Raw genomic sequence first — 18,240 nt, 5'->3', positions numbered from 1 at the left:
CCTTCCAACGCTGATACCCATCTCCCAATGCCAGTTAAACCTCAGTTAATTGGCATCACCCAAGCATCCCATACCATGATGGTTCCCCACTTATGCCATCTTGTTTTTACTTTTTAATGCCTCCAAAGATCCCCAACCACCACAGACCACAGGTGTGACACCTTACACCCGAGGACGCCCCAAACAACGCAATGCTCTCTGAATGCCATCCTGCAGTCCCAAGCACCAAAAATCCCCCCTGAGATACCGGCTAGTCTCAACCAAATCCCGGTGACGTACCACTAAACCACCATTCCGAACAATAAATCTGCCCACCTCCTTATTAACTTTAATGTGGGTCTTGTTAATTTTTTCAACCAACCTGGTCCACCTCCAGGACGTGTGGCCAACTATATCCGACCACACAACCATGGTTTGAGGGAATTGAGTGCGGATTCTGAGGAAATCAAACTTAATGTCCGTGATCAAGTGCCTCATGGACCTAACCCCTAAGTCATTGCCCCCAACATGTTAAACCAAAACATCTGGGGCACGATCCAATCTGGCATACTTATGAACCTCTGGCAACACCCTGCTCCACAGCATGCCCGGCACTCCAATCCACCGAACCATAGCTACCTCCCTGGAACAACTAACTGGCGGCCGTTAGGCCGTATGTCAGCCCGCTTTGCCCCCGAAAGACAAAAGAGTGTCCCATGATCCACATGAGACCAGCCGCATCATCTGAAAGAAAAATGCAGCACATAGCACTAATAACGTCAATAAAACAACAGAAAGGCATAACACATTGCACTTATTACCTATACCAAATGGGGGCGAACATATAGCCTAATACAGCCTCAATGCGGAAGGAATGTGACGAGTAACCTGTGGGATCGTAACCCGCCGATACCAAACACTTCTGAAAAACTGAACTAAATTGAAATACTGATAATGACAACCCATCCTTATGAACCGAAAATGAACCCCCACCAAATGGATGGACAACCAAAAAGTCCTGCACCGCTGACCACCTCCCCTGGGATTCCATACACATGTACATACTTACCTTTTCCTCACCAGTCCATTTTAGACCGGCGGAGGAATATAGACACCGAAGAACTGCTACAATGAACATCAGACAACTGGATACCCCCCGTAACATTCCTAGATGGAAACAGTTCTCCCAACCTGAAGGCCCCGTAAAACACCAGCGTGAACGCCGCTTTAAATAGACTGGCCTCATAACTGGAATTGCACACCCTACTCACCTGTAACAGCAACTGTCGTAACATGGCAAAACTGACAGGGCGCCTGCTGTCCCATCTCTTATTGCTTCTCCTGTAACCCTTCAAGGCCTGCCTAACCATCAAATATTTTGTAACATCTGTCCCCCCTGTCAACTTGAACCAAAAAGCCAACCCCGCCATCTTTCGGTCAATTAACAATACTGACACCCCTTGTTCATAATTTAAACCAATAAAGTATAACAAGACTGTGACAACCCCCTCTTCCCTTACTTGGCCGACCCGTCCCAGCAACTCACACCACTCCTGCCAAAAATTAGCATACGCTGACCAAGTACCCATGCTTACAGAGTTCCTGATCAAACCCGCAACGACTCCAATGCAATTTGCCACAGCTGTTGGAGACAAGGACTCCCGTGTTGCTCCGCTCCCGGTGCCAACTCCCGGAATTTGTCCCACTGAAACCGAGACAAAGCATCAGCCACTGCGTTAGTCGTCCCTGGAATGTGCACTGCATACATAAAAATATTTAATTGCAAACAACGCAACACCAAATGATGCAACAATCACACTACTGGAGCAGAGGAAGCTGTCACTTGATTGATGACCTGAACCACCCCCATGTTATCACAGTGGAGCTGTATCTTCCGGTCCCGGAAGATAACCCCCAGATCTCCACTGCCAAAATCACAAGAAAAAGTTCCAGCAGTACCAGGTTCTTGAGGAACCCCGCCCCGCGTCAAGCCTCATCTCTCCGCGCACCACCGTCCCCCAACATAAGCCCCAAAACCTGTCGACCCAGCTGCATTGGTATAAAAATGGAGATCACAATTACTCACTGGCCCCTCCATCCATAAAGATCGGCCATTATAAGAGTCCAGGAAGACCCGCCAAAGGAGCAAGTCCTCCCGGTGCTCCCGAGTCAGAGTGATAAAATGCTTAGGGGAGGAAACGCCAGCAGTAGCCTCTGACAAGCGATGGCAAAACACCCATCCCAGGGGCACATTCCTGCATGCAAAATTCAACTTGCCTAACAGGGACTACAGCTGCCGAAGTTGAATTTTTCGCTTTCCCACCACTAAGACGATCTCCGCCTGTAGCGAATGTAACTTGTCTTCTGGTAGTCGACAATTCATAGCCAGTGAATCGATTATTATACCCAAAAATCTAATCTCAACCACCGGGCCAACAGTTTTATCAGGCGCCAGCGGTATACCGAAACGTTCCACAATATGCTACAGCATTGCCAGCAAAATCCCGCATGATCTAAAAGAAGGAGGGCCCATGCATAAAAAATCATCCAAATAATGGATGATGGAATTGATGCCGGACAGTTCCCTCACCACCCATTCCACAAAGGAACTGAAAGTCTCAAACAGAGAGCATGAGATCGAACAGCCCATAGACAAACACCGATCGACATAAAACACGTCCAACCACTGACACCCCAACATGTAGAAACTGTCCGGATGAACTGGTAGCAACCGGAATGCAGCCTCCACGTCCGTTTTTGCCATAAGGGCACCTTTACCATAGCGCCAGACCCAACACACCACGGCATCAAATGAAGTATATGATACAGAGCATGCCTCCGGATCAATGGCGTCATTCACAGAACCCCCTTTTGAAAAGGACAGGTGATGAGTCAAACAAAATTTTCCTGGCTCCTTTTTGGGCACCACTCCCAATGGAGAAACAACTAAGTCCACCAGCAGAGGAGTTGAGAAGGGGCCACTAATGCTGCCCAAAGCCACCTCCTTCGCCAATTTGTCTGATACTACCGAAGGATGTTGTAACGCTGAATGCAAATTCCTAGACATGGGGGGATGCGCTGTAACGAACACGGAATATGAAACCCTTCCTTAAAACCTGATTCCAAAAGTCGGGCAGCCGCCCGGTCTGGATGACTACTTAGAAAAGGAAGCATCCTTTCCACTCTCACCGGCGTCGTCCCTCTTTTCCGAAGAATCACCGGAACGTCCCTTCCCTTGTTTAAAACAATGTGACAATGTGTGACTACCCCCGCAGCCGGAACATTCATGTTTGAAACGGGAACCATTTCCAAACCCGCTTCATTAAACTGCCAACACACCCCTTTACGTTTTGGGGCCGGCTGTCCTGGTGCCTCTGAACCACCGACCCTGTTGGGAAAAAACGCTGAGGGTGCCTGCGCTGAGGACATAAGTTTCATTCATAGGCTGATGTCCTTATGGTCCAAGCATAGGGATTGGCAAATAGCTTTTCGCTGACGAAATTGTTCATCATATCTAAGCCACACTTGACCCCCATACACACGTTGCATCTCCCGATGGCATCCAGGTAGCAAAAAAGCGCCGAGCAACACTCGGGCTGTTTCCCACCAATCACGCTCGTCAAAATCGTGAACGCCTAGAGCCAGTTGACAAAGGAGCGGGGAATAAGGCGATAGCGCCATTTTTCCTCCTCCTCTTTTTTTGACACCTCCGGTTTCACCTTGTCCAGATTAAACTTCTCAAGTAGTAGTAAGGAAAAAATCTCCACATACTCATCCTTCCATATTATTTCCCTCACTTCCGGCTTGAGTTGCGCTCCTAAAGGACCCTCAAAACATACGTACACCTCGCATTTGGCAGCATCTGCCAAACGCACAGTGCCAGCCACCTTAGTCGCTTCCTTGTCCCCATTGGATTTTTTGGTAACAGATGCCCCCGACTGACCTGCCACCCCCTCCCCCCCGCTGGAATCACACCGCTGGCTGTCCCTGACCCGGAAACCTCTGCGGACACTGAGCCCGACCCTGACTAACCTGGAACCCACCTGGACATTGGGGGAGGGGAGCTGCCACTTACCTCGAAGCGCTGGACCAGTGATCTCAAACCTGTCAAAAATTGCTTCAAATCAGACCCAGCTCCTGACGCAGCAGCCACGTGGGCCGGGACCAGGGGCATGAATAGCGCTCTGGAAGGCCGAGACCTCCAAGCGCACTGGCCCCCAGACGTGCCTGCTGCTTCCTCCTCCTCTATAGCGGCGATCTGCCACTGGAGCCATTGTAAGCCCTGGGATGCTGCAGCCGCCCTAAGCTGTTCAAGAAAGGCCTCTATACCCGCCATATTGAGGGAAGAGAGAGGGAGACTGCAGACAAGCAGGCACGTGCAGCTACTTATTCATCCGGTGAGCAGAGACTGCCCACCGGACCCTGGCCCCTCCTACCCCCAGGAATAAACTTCTCGGACCACCCCCTACCCTGGCCATCTACACTCCCTTTCTATTAACCCCTTTCACTGCTGGTTTGCCCTGCTGCCTAGTCATGCCAGCCCTACGCCTAGCCTGCGTCTTATTCCGGGCTTTTCTTGAGTGCTGTCGGCACTGGGGAGCTACAGTTCATTGAGGGAACCATAAATGCCAACATGTACTGTGACATACTGAGGTCTCTAACATCCACCAGCTCTGTGATGTTGTCATGGAGGAGTGGAAGAGGACTCCAGTGGCAACCTGTGAAGCTCTGGTGAACTCCATGCCCAAGTGGGTTAAGGCAGTGCTGGTAAATAATGGTGGCCACACAAAATATTGACACTTTGGGCCAAATTTGGACATTTTCACTTAGGGGTGTACTCACTTTTGTTGCCAGCGGTTTAGACATTAATGGCTGTGTGTTGAGTTATTTTGAGGGGACAGCAAATTTACACTGTTACAAGCTGTACACTCACTACTTTACATTGTAGCAAAGTGTAATTTCTTCATTGTTGTCACATGAAAAGATATAATAGACCCTACACTAAGCCCTTATGTACACATATATTAGAATTTCTAGAGGAGATTGTAGAGTGATTATACAATCTGATTGTATTGCATGTAACTAATTACTGTAAAGTTTTCTCAAAATAATTTTGTTAATAGGAAATTATATTGCTACATTACTGTACATTATTTAAAGTTGCAACAATTATGTTACCCAGCAAGAGCACATTATACCAACAGCACATTATAGCGCCTAGTGAGAGCTTATAAAACTTCAACAATGCTGCTATAACACTTTATATTGCATCACAATAGTACATAATGTCACATCACAATTATTTTTGTAATATACATCACAACATCAAATTAGTGCAGAGTATTTTGTAAGTCAAACCCAAACTAGGTCTTCAACCCGATCTACCCAGTGTAGTGCCACCCCCTCATGAGGAACGCTGGAAGATGACTGACCCCAAAGGTTGCCCTGACCTTGCAAGCCTACCGACACCTCTCTGACACCCTGGGTTCGGACACATTTCAAAATGATAATACAATCATACAATCACAAAGAAGTCCTTATGATTTAGATGTGCTAAAAGATGTTTTTTGTTACAGAACTCAGATGAGTGGTCAGACCAATTACTCTTCCCTTTTTTTCAGGTGGCTCTCTTTATGGTTTCTGTCAGGCAAAGGGTGCCTTAAATAAACATGTTCTACTGTTCTCTTTATCCAACCCATAGTGCTTTAGGAACCCTTTGTTATAAGGTAGATGTTTATTTGTAAAACAAATAGCTTATATAGATAGATAACAAAATAAAATAAACAATATTAAAACATATAAACTTTATATAAACATATAAAGCTAAAGTAAATATAATACTCAACCTCCTGATCTAGCTGTCTGATGCCTGTTCTTATTTTCTCATAGTTTCTAACAATTTTTGAGTTGCTGAACATTGTAATATAATTGTTTTTCACCAAACTACTAAATAAGTATACCATGAGCATGAAATAATGAGTTTTTTTCTTTAATATTATATTTAGCACAAAAATAAATTTATTTGTCTTTAATCATGTAAATATGAAAAAATGTATTAATAGTAGTCATATTTACCAAAATCAGCCAGCAGGTAGAACAATAAGCAAGTCTGAAACAGCAGTGAAGGTTTTTGATAGCTATTAGGCTCATTGGAGGCCTGAATAAGTTAAAGGACAGACATCCTACCTACCCCTGTACTGGCAAAGACGATGACATTTTCACTACCTGAATTACCTGAAGCATAAAACTAATGCTGGGATTTCTGTGTATGCTGTTCAATTCAATGCATACACCTTGCAGTAAATGTTTATTTGTAAAGTAATTACTTGATCCAAATAAATGTCCTATAAATGTTCAAAACAGCAGCAAACATTTTAGAAAAATTGACCACAAAACAATGTAGTTACCATTTGAAACACAATTAATTACTTTGCTCTTGGTGTTCTTCAAATTCCAGTGCTAAGTAATAATACATTTCAGAGTTTTGATTATATTACTTTGCTTCAAACACTGTGTGATTCAAAGCAGTGGAGAGAATGGTTAAAGAGGGCACAAACCTCTGGGCCCTCTTCTTTGGGATTGTTGCCACCCCCCTCCCCTCTCCTGGGGTTACTATTACTTTGTACAGAGTTAAAGTATAGGTATATAAGCATGGATGTATTTAGGGTATTGGCCCCCTTAAGAATACAAATATAGGAAGAGCCAATCAGGGCACATGGAAAATTTTGGAAATCTGTGGGAAGCTATATAAGGGACAGTGGAATTACCTGGCAACAACAGTGGCCTCTCTGCAAGCAAAAGAGCTCCCTCCTGTCCGGCGCATGCACTTTGTGTGGTGCTGACACCCTGGAGTCGGGGGGGGGGTCTTTGATAAATGTTATGCTGCTGATTCTGGCCTGAATTCTGATAACTGGGCCAAAAGTTTAAAGTAAACCATGCATTTGTATTCTGTTTAACTAAATTATTGGTATATTGGCATGTTTGTATATGGTTTATCACCAATAAAGTGCCGCGCCCATTTCTTGCCACTTTTGCCAAATGGTTTTCTTTTCACTAATTGGTTGTATTTAGGGATTGTGTTGGGGGGGTGGGGTGTGTCCTGCAATACCATAGCATGGAACATTTACACCCTCTTGTTCAATGTACCTGGCAGATTTGAGAAAACATTTAAATGAATTCCAGACAATTTCTATTTGTTTTTTTTTTTGTGGCTCAGGTGTCCTTTTATGAAACTGAGATCAGCAGCGATCCCGAGTGTCACCGCTGATCTCAGCTCATTACCAGTTTATGAAACTGAGATAATCAGTGGAGAACATGTTCTCCGCTGATTATCTCAGCACAGTGAGAATTTGTAACTGACTTCACAGAAACGGCCAGTTTATGAAGGTGCGATCTCAGCACCTCACTGGCGATCTGTGACAGAATTCTCACTTTCTGATTCACCATTTCAGAAGTGGAGAATCAGAGTGAGAAGCGTGAAACTGGTGAAATTTATAGTGTATATATATATAGTGTATATATATATATATATATGTATATATATATATATATGTGTGTGTACATATATATATATGTATATATATATAGATATAGATATGTATATATCTATAGATATATAGATATAGATATGTATATATCTATATCTATATATCTATATATAGATATATATATATATATATATATATATATGTAGATAGATAAATAGATATTTATTGATATATATAGACTATATCTATCTATAGATATATCTATATATAGATACATCTATTATATATATTTTTACATATATATATAATATATATATATATATAGATATAGATAGCTATATAGCTCTATATATATATATATATATATATATCTATAGATACATATATATATATATGTATATATATATATATATATATGTATATATATATATATATATATATATATCTATATATATATATATATATATATATATATATATATAGATATATATAGATATATGTATATATTTTTTTTTTAGATGTTCACGTCTCTGGCTGGGTTCACACTTGTGCGATGCGTGAACCAGCGTGATTCCTGTGCGGGTTTTCACATCGCACCTACATTGACATCTGCGCACCACTGCGGGTGTCAATGTAAAGTTAATGACACCCCCAGATCATTTCACAGATCGCAGTGCGAACTATGTAATGGTGCAGGAATCGGATCGCATGGGTGTTCACACCCATGCGATCCGATTCCAGTGCGGACCAAATAAAGGGTCCTGTACCATTTTGGTGCAAATGCAATATGATTTAGGGCCAGTTCCCACTGCTGTGGTGTCCGAGATCGGATGTGATTCGCACCGCACTGCAGTGCAAAATCACATCCGATCTCTGTGCAATGCGATTTCAGCCATACAGATAGTATTGCTAAATTTGCATTGCACTCGGACCAAACTCTTACAGGACCCTTTTTTTGGTCCACAGCAGAATTGGATCGCATGGGTGTTCACACCCATGCGATTCGATTACTGTCCGAGTTTGCAGATCACACTGCGATATGCGAACTGATTTGGGGGTGTTGTTAACTTTTAGGCCCAGTTCACACTTGTGCGATGCCGGACATCGCACAGGCATCGCATGTAATTCGCAGCACACTGCCATTCACATTACATGCGATGTCTGTGCGTTGCGATATCAGCTGTACAGGTAGTATGACTGATATCGCACTGCATTCGGTGCAAACACGCACTGGACCCTTTTTTCTGTTTGGACCAGAATCGGATCACATGTCCGGACTGTCAGTTCGCAGTGTGATATGCAAGCTGAACTGGGGGTGTCCTTAACAATGTATTGACACTCCCCAGCGATTCGCATATGGCAGTGTGAACTGACATGTGAGTCGGTGCGATGCGGGAACCCGCAGTGGATTCGCAGTGTTCTCGCATTGCACCAGTTTATCAATTTTTATGTTTATCAATTATAAAATATATTTTATTTTAATGTATTAATAAATATTTATACTTGTATACTTTATTAAAATTATTTTTTTAATGATTATAAATGTATTTTGCATTTATATGAATGGTGTATAGTTGCATTACATATGTGCATTACATTCATTTACTATACACCATTCACATTTAAATAGGGACATGTATGATCTTTAAATATTGATAAAAACAATGTTTTTTTTATAATTAGGTTAATGTATATTGTGTAGGGGGAATTTAACTTTATTATTTTATTAATATGTTGGGGAATAATGTGTGCTGATTTGTGTTACACTTTTGTATTTTATGGTTCCTCATACTGTAATCCCGCTATATCACGCGAGATTATAGTGAGAGGAGCCATTCTCAGGAGTTCCCGGCGTTTGTAGATCGCTCCTCAACTCAACATGAGAAGCGATCTACACACTTTCATAAACAGGCACTCAGAAGAGCGATCTCCTCTGAGAATGCCTGAGAACTGAAAAGCGGTATTTTACCGCACTTTCATAAAAGGACACCTCATTCTTTACATAAATATCACAGTACTTCTCTTTTCTAGATCACTCAGCAACATGGATGTTTTATGTTATTGGCGGCTGTGTCCTCTTCATTTTATTGTGTGCTCTTCTGGTTGTTCTTCTGCTTAGGGGAAACTTTTCCAGAAAGGGTAAGTCTCTGTATTTTGCCATGGAACATGTGAAATTATGCAGATCCCTGCATAAAATGAGTTGTAACTCACATTGTACCCTTTTCACAAAAGGGAAACTTTTTCGAATTTATTTTTATTTCACATGTATATGCACACATACAATAAACAAGCTTGCAAGCACATTTGATGCATGTGGTTGCAGCTTGGTGTGAACTTTTTAGGGTTATAAAAATCAGCGAGGAGGTGTTATAACACCACCCAGCTGCCTGTCAACCACCCGCTGAAAGGGGATCCACTGCAGACTGCTTTCCAGAGGGACGGCAATGGCTGCCACAAGTGTTAATGAGTCTTTAAAGCAGAACTTCACTATCTCAGTCAACATTGACTATTTTAATCCTTATGCTGCTAGCATTAGTAAATAGATAGGAAGGTATATTTTATTTACAGTGAGGGAAAAAAAGTATTTGATCCCCTGTTGATTTTGTACATTTGCCCACTGACAAAGAAATGATCAGTCTATAATTTTAATGATAGGTTTATTTTAACAGTGAGACAGAATAACAACAAAAATATCAAGAATAATGCATTTCATAAAAGTTATAAATTTGCATTTTAATGAGTGAACTAAGTATTTGATCCTCTATAATCAGCAAGCTTTCTGGCTCCCAGAAGTCTTCGATACAGGTAACAAGCTTAGGTTAGGAGCACTCTCTTAAAGGGAGTGCTCCTAATCTCAGCTTGTTACCTCTATAAAACTAAATAAGTCATAGTAAGGTAGCAGGGTCACTCTAAACAGACTGAAAGCAGACAGGAAGAAGGAGCCAGACAATCTAGGAAGCAGAGTCAGTAATACAGAAACAGGAACTTGGCAATGGCAAGGTTAACCAGGATTACATAGCTGAAATTAACAGCAACACAAAACAAGTATATGTTTCAGGAAAACGGCAATTTGAAAACTACGGTGGGCAGCTAGAGTATGAGTTCTGGTGCACTTAAAGAAAAGAGTATGAATCAGTATGCATGAAGTTGGCCACATCACTGCATGTGCACAGCTCATGGTTAGGGATAAATAGGGCAGATATACTTTTTCAAGGGGCAAATTCAATTGCAGGAGATTGAGCCAGAAACGCACTAGCAGGCAGACCCAGGGAGGATAAAAGGAACAGCTGCAACAGCAATAAGTGGCCTTCAGGACTCAGGGTATGGCGGCAGGAACAACATCAGGAAACAGAACAGTCAACAGAAGGAAACAGTCAGGAAAGCCCTTTTGCATTACAGATAGATTTGGGAAACCGGGTCATTGAATCTTGAGGTGCATCCAGTTGTGTTTTTTTTGGGGAAACACATCCAGATGACATTAGTTTTCCTATGCTTTTAATAGGAAGGTCTTCCAAACTAAATATTTACCTGGAGTATATTTTAAAAATGGAATGTTATTCAATGTGTAGTTGTGGGATAAAAATTATGTAACTTCAAGGGTAGAAGTTTGAATAATACTTTGTAGTCACAACTGAGGAGAGAGATGAGCCTGTCAATCCAGGGGTCTGGCTTAAGTAGAATTATAATGGTAACATCACATTAGTGGTTCTAATTCAAAGGCTTCATTATACATCTTAACTAGTGTTGGTCAGACCTATTCAGATATTATGTTTCTGCTAAACTTCCATTGACAGAGCCATAGGACCCAGGGTATTATTAGTTGCCAAAGCTATAAGAGTATCTTTAACCTCTAGATTAGTAGGGCTTCTAAGAGAGAAAGAGTCTGATATATCCCTAACAAAATGTAGGACCAAGTGAAGATATGGATGCACGCATATGATGCACCAAGACAAAATAAAAGGTTGATTGTAGACAGGCATCTATGGCATGGAGCAGCGTTTCTGACTGAAGGAGCTCTGTGATGGGGACTCTGATGTGATGGGGGGAACGCATGTATAGGGGACCTCTGTTGTATAGGGGTGACTCTGATGTAGTTGGGAGATGGGGGCTTCTGATGCACAGGTAATTTCATCAGGGCGGTTTTGTGCATTGTCCCAGGCTTAGGCATCCCATTGAGCAATATTTACGTTTTTTACATTTTAGACAGAGAAGATTTTTCATACTTTTAAAGGGTGTCGCAACTCCAAAAAAGTTGAGAAATGTTGGAATAGAGAGTAACATATATCCTAGAATCTATTTAAAGCACCAAGAAATAAAGTTCATATGATAACACATGTTCAATCCATAAAGCTTTACACACTACATTTTCACAGATTCGATTGGACTCTACTATTACTCTTAAAAATAGGTGTTCTCATCCTTGTGGGTTAGCTTTGTGAATTGAGTATAGTATAGTATAGTATAGACAAGACAGGCATGCATCAGCATATTCAGTTACAAACTCATTAATTGCTTAAAGAGGACCTTCATCCTCCTGATGAAGATTCCGCCTCTCCACCCCTCCTCCCTTCCTTTGCAGGAATGGGGATTTTTTTTTCTTTTTGTTTACGTCTTCTTTTATTGAAAGTCCGCCCTGCCCCCGTCGCCTTAAGCAAATTATGCACACACAGCCCGCTGTGCCTCCTGGGATATGTACATCACACACCTCAGGAGGCATAGCCTTTCATTGAAGAACAGGAGGAGGAGATGGGTCTATTGTCGCGTCATCAAGAGGCCTGCTCTCTCAACCTGGAAGAGCCGGTAGGCCTCTCGATGACGTCAGATAGAACATTGTGGTGCGGAACGGAGCTGTGGCCAGGTATGAGATGATCTCAGCATGTCAACGCTGGATCTACTGGATGGGTGAGTATCTGAAATGTGCAGACACCACCATCAGGTAAGCGGGGGGAAAAAAAAAGGGGAGGTCGGCCACAGTTTCTTCTCAAGAACCTTTGAGAACATGCTGTGCCTAGCGCAAAAAATGCCAGAATAGAACTTCTTACTGCTGGCTATTTTAATATAGGAAGAATATTACTTTGCTTCTCAGTGTGTGTCATTCCTGTTGATGGTACTATCTTGGTCTCCTTAAAAGAGAAGTATGGGTTTTTTTTTTTTTTTTATTCATACTTACCTTGTTGGATGGAGCATCAGACCAATGCTGCAGCTGTCCCCCGCCATCTGTGCACTGAGAACCGAGCCACCGAACATCGCCGATGGCTCGTTTCTCACAGATCCCTGAGAGGAAAGCTGCTGACTGTCAGTCAGCGTCTCTCCTCTCCGATCCTCCATGCTCACTGGAACGCTGAGCTGTGGAGAGGCGGGGAGAGGCTGTCTCAGCAGCTCGCTGAGACTGCCATCAATCAAGGCAGCTGGCGGATCCAGACTTGGAAGTCGGGATGACGCACTGCCTCGACAGTGGAGAGTGGACTTCAGACCGCTGTCGGCTGAAAACAGGTCACAGGAGTGCAAAACGAATTCCACTCGTGTGACCCATAGGAGAAGCCCAGCCTAAAAAGCTCAGGCTGGACTTCTCCTTTAAAGTTTTAGCAGCATGAAAACCACAAAAATGCTTGTTTTTTTTTTTTTTTTTGTAAATAATAAGTGGCATGTGAAGAAAGTTACTTCTATAAATGTGTGTGAGAAGATATCAAAGAGAAATGCAGACATGTAGCATTAGACAAGCTGTTATAACCACTTCCACTTTTTATTAAAATAATTTGGAAGTGGCTTATCCAATCTAAATGATTAATTACTAAACTGTACTTGATTTAGTAATTTATTTTCTGGCTGTTAAATTACATATGTACATATGTCTGTGTCTTGGTACATTCTTCAATGTTCAGTCTATACACTGACAAAAACATTTGTATTTTCTCTGTCAGGTAATAAAGCAAAGCCTGTGAACGCACCACTGGTAAGTTTATAAATGCTTTGTTGTCACAATACTGTATATATTTGTACAAATGTGTAATTCATATATATTTTAAGAAAATTAATCATAACATTTTTTTTTAACAGTAATCACAATTTTTTATACCCGTAGGTAAACAATGTAATTTTCATTACAGCTGTCACTTTATGCCTTGGTATAGATCAAACTTTATTGCAGTTGCTATAGACATTATAGCATATTACGGGGCTGAATCAGTATCTTTGTGCAGCGCTACCCCCGTAGAAGCCACTAGTAATTTTGGGTCCTCTGCTCTCTCTAGTCCTAGGCAAGGCATCACCCTTTCTGACACGACCAGAATACCTTGTCTGGGTGATCCCAGCAGACGTACAAGAATTGCACACACTGCACTTTAAAAGATAAGCAGACTGTATTGGCAGGTTAAGATCACAAATACAACAAATTAGTACATCAGCAACAATGCACATAAGCATAACAGTAACAGATATAGTGTATCCAAAAGAGGTTCCTCTAAAGTCATACGAAGCTTTTACTACAGTGATAGGAGCGTAAACAATGCCCCTACATATGTGAGACTACGCCTCAGGTGACCGAAAAGAATTATAAAGGAAAGTGTAACAGGCTAAGTCACTTGAGAGCTCTCAAGCAAAGGGGCTAGGCTTAGGCCTTCAAGTTTTAAACTCAGTAACAGCAACCCAGTTCTACCCTCAGGATTGATGTGACTCAGAAAAGTCTCTATGGTGAACTTCTGCCGGCTAAGATGGGGCCCTTTAGAACCGTTGGTGCGCAGAATGGTGAAGATGACTCAGGGGGTGGTGGTTAACAGCAGTCTAGTGTGAAGTCAGGCTCAGTAGGTGTGTAGATGTCAGGGCTTGGCTCAGCCCTCCCTTCAGTGCTCAGGTTATTCAGCTGTCGGTTAATGGCCAGCACTCATCGTTCCACAGTGGCTCACCTGGTGATCACTTCCTGCTCATCAGCCAGCCCCTTCTGGCTATTTAAACTGCCTAGTTCATTTCTTTGCCTTTGCCTTGGTCAAACCTATCTGGTGATTCTCTGCTCTGCTCCTGTTAAAGACTTGCCTGACTGACATCCCTTCTGGTTCCTGATCCTGTTTGCCGCCTTGACTATGCTGATCTCTGGCTTCCTGATTTACTGGCTTGATTTGACTACCCGCTTTGGTTATCAAACCCTGGCTATGTTTTGACTACATTTATTATATGTACCATTTTTACCATTATATTAAAAGGTATGATTTTTACTGCATTTTCTGTCTCTGTCTGATTCATGGTTCCTAAAAGTAGGTGAAGGCCATGCATTCAAAAGATGCAGGCAATCCACCTAGTGGTAATATTTTTCCCAGATTGGATGAGCAGGACCACCACATGGATCAGTATGCCATAGCGTTACAGACGCTCCTGATTCACTCACCTGGATCCTCCCACTGTGGCTGTTCCGGTACAATATGTGGAGCAGGCCGTCCCTGCTGCTGCTCCAGTCTCTGTACAGGCACCTGTCTCGAATAGTACCTGTGTAAGAGGTATGTCTGGTTCTGCTTCTTCTTCCCAAGCGATTTGGGGGCGATCCAGTTCACTGCAGAGGGTTTCTCAACCAGGTTGGGATATACTTTGAGATGCTGCCCCAGGCGTTCCCCACAGACAGAAGCAAAGTAGGTTTTATTATTTTTTTGCTTTCTGATAGAGCCTTGGCCTGGGCAAACCCTCTATGGGAGATGCAAAAACCCATCATCCTGAGTTACCCTGAGTTTGTGGCTTCCCGTAAAAGGGTTTTTGACATTCCCGCACGCTCCACTTCTGCTGCCAAGAGCCTCATGTCCATCAAACAGAGAAATATTTCTGATTACACCATTAAGTTCCATACTCTGGTAGCAGAGGTCGCTTGGAACAATGATGCCCTCGTGGCTGCTTTTTCTCATGGTCTCTCGGATGACATCAAAGATGAGATAGCAGTTATCGAACGTAACACATACAAATTTATCCGAAGGTTACGAATTATCCAAAGTAACGAATTTACAAATGTACGAATTTACGAATGTACAAATTTACGAATGTACGAATTAATGAATTTACGAATGCACGAATTGCGATCATAACGAATGACCTGAAAAACGAAAAAAAAAAAAAAATCAACTAATGAAACGAAAACGAAAATGAACACATTTTTTGGCTGTGCACATGTCTACTAATCAACTCTGGGGCTGCAGGCCTGTTCATACATAGATAGTGCCTTTGTGTCTAAGCACTGGATTCCGCTGTAGCTTCGTGCCACTCCACTTGCCATTGAGGCTATTAATGGGAGACCTTACAGCCTGCCCATGTGACTCATGAGACTGCTCCATTGACCATGGCCGTAGGGGCTCTTCACTATGGGATAATTCAATTTATATTTATTTCCTCAACCTATTAACCAGTGGTTATTGGTTATCCTTGGTTACAGAGGCACAACCCCTCTTTTGATTGGGTTTGTGCTGAGGTTCTTTCCTGGTCGCCACAATTCAGTAAGACATGTGTTTAGAAAGTGGCCAAGGTCTTGTGCACCACTTCATTCTCCTCTCTGCCAGAGGAGTCCCGTGAATTTGGCAATGTATTTGACAAAGGTCAAGCCGATAGTTTGCTTCCACACCGGTCGTATGATTGCGCAATTGACTTTCAACCTGGTGCCATGACCCCTCGTGTCCGGGTTTACCCATTGTCTGTCACAGAGAATAAAACCATGGAGGAGTAATTTGCCAACGCACTTTCTTGAGGGATCATCTGCAAATCCTCTTCTCCTGCTGGTGCTGGCTTCTTCTTTGTGAAAAAGAAGAGTGGAGAACTAGGACCTTGTATCGATTATAGGGGTCTCAATTGTATCATGATTAAGAATGCGTATCTGATTCCATTGGTTACAGAATTATTTAACGGCCTCAAGGGAGCAACGGTTTTCACGAAGCTCGATCTGAGAGGGGCATACAATCTCGTGAGGATCAAGGAGGGTGGCGAATGAAAAACTGCGTTCAATACTAGGACATTCCGTAATTCCGTTTTTTCAGGAATTCATCAACGATGTCTTCCGAGATATGTTGCAGCAATGTGTAGTGATTTATCTCAACATTATTCTCATATATTCAAAATCCCTAGAGAGCCACCACACAGATATCTCCCGTGTGCTAGAGAGGCTGAGAGATAATAACCTGTATTGCAAGTTGGAAAAGTGCGAGTTCCATCGTGAACAGGTTAAATTTCTGGGTTATGTCATTTCCACTGCTGGTTTTTCGATGGACTCAGAGAACCTATCTGCACTTCTACAGTGGCCTCGACCTGTAGGTCTACATCCGCTACAACATTTTCTTGGCTTTGCCAATTATTAAACAAAGTTTATTTGTAACTTCTCTTCTTTGGTCGAACCCCTAACTGATATGACCAGAAAAGACAGTAACTCACAGAATTTGTCCCTGGATTTCATTAAAGCCTTTGAGTCTCTCAAGGCTGCCTTTGTTTCAGCTCCTATATTGGCACATCCTGATCCTACTTTACCCTTCATTCTTGAGGTTGATACATCTGAGACTGGAGTTGGTGCCCTTCTGTCTCAATGTGCTACCTCTGAGAGCGCTATGCATCCTTGTGACTACTTTTCCAAGAAATTGTCTCCTGCGGAATGCAATTACGACATTGGGGACAGAGAGTTGTTAGCAATCGTTTTAGCTCTTAAAGAATGGAGGCATCTCCTCGAAGGTACCACTGTGCCGGTCCTCATTTTGTCTAACCATAAGAATCTCACATTCTTGTCTGAGGCAAAACGCCTATCTCCCAGAAGGGCGTGATGGGCTCTTTTTCTATCAAGCTTCAATTACATTCTTACCCGGTACTAATAATGTAAGGGCTAATGCATTGTCACAACAGTTTTCCTCCGCTTCCAAGATGGAGTCGGTTCCTGTTCCTGTGATACCTCCCAAACATATTCTGCCTACCGTTCGTACCAGTCTCACTTCACCTTTGGGTGACAGAATTCTTACTGCTCAGATCCACTCTCCTCCCGAGAAACCTTGTGACCGCTGCTTTGTCCCTGAAAGCCTCCGCTCTGCTTTGCTCCAAACTTACCATTTCCCCAAAGTAGCTGGCCACCCAGGGAAGAATCACCTCATTTGGGCTATTTCTCAACAATTCTGGTGGCCTAGTCTCCACACTGATGTAGCCGCCTTCGTAGCTGCTTGTTCCGTGTGTGCTCAGATTTAGACACCACAACACCTTCCAGTGGGCCTCCTACAACCCATACCCAATGGAGAAAGGCCTTGGACCCACTTGTCTATGGATTTTATTGTGGAGTTACCCAAATCCCAGGGCAACACAGTTATTCTTATGGTGGTTGACCGGTTCTTGAAAATGTCAAAGAATTCCACTTAAGAAGCCCACATCCAAAGAACTGGCATTCATTTTTGCTCGGGAGATCTTTCGATTACATGACAAAAGACCCAAAGTTATTATCTCGGACAGGGGAAGCCAGTTTGTCTCCAGGTTTTGGCGATCCTTTTGTGCACAGTTGGAAATTCAGCTTTCCTTCTCTTCTGCATATCACCCGCAGTCCTATGGGGCCGCAGAACGAGCCAACACAGCCGTGGCGCAGTTTCTCCATTGCTATATTTCTGACCACCATAACAACTGGTCAGACCTCTTACCTTGGGTGGAGTTTGCTCACAATAGTGCCTTCAATACCGCTTCCCGATTGTCTCCGTTTATGGCGAATTATGGTTTCCAACCATCTATGTTGCCTGACTCATTTGTTCCTCAAAGAATTCCTGCGTTAGAGGAGCATCTCCGTGGTCTTCGT

The 18,240-nt window shown here is 42.8% G+C and overlaps 1 protein-coding gene across 1 annotated transcript in view; it reads left to right on the top strand.

The window, feature by feature from the left end:
• Positions 1 to 18,240, top strand: part of LOC141145209 (uncharacterized) — a 140,363-nt gene that overhangs the window by 106,884 nt on the left and 15,239 nt on the right. The window contains exons 10-11 of the mRNA XM_073631705.1: positions 9,498 to 9,605; positions 13,388 to 13,419. Of these exons, the coding sequence (XP_073487806.1) occupies positions 9,498 to 9,605; positions 13,388 to 13,419 (140 nt within the window). The remainder of the gene's footprint in view (positions 1 to 9,497; positions 9,606 to 13,387; positions 13,420 to 18,240) is intronic.

The sequence above is a fragment of the Aquarana catesbeiana genome, linkage group LG01 (genome assembly GCF_042186555.1).
Source record: "Aquarana catesbeiana isolate 2022-GZ linkage group LG01, ASM4218655v1, whole genome shotgun sequence".
Taxonomy (NCBI): Eukaryota; Metazoa; Chordata; class Amphibia; order Anura; family Ranidae; genus Aquarana; species Aquarana catesbeiana.
Note: the sequence above shows the minus strand (reverse complement) of the source record. Positions and strands in the feature narration are given on the sequence as shown.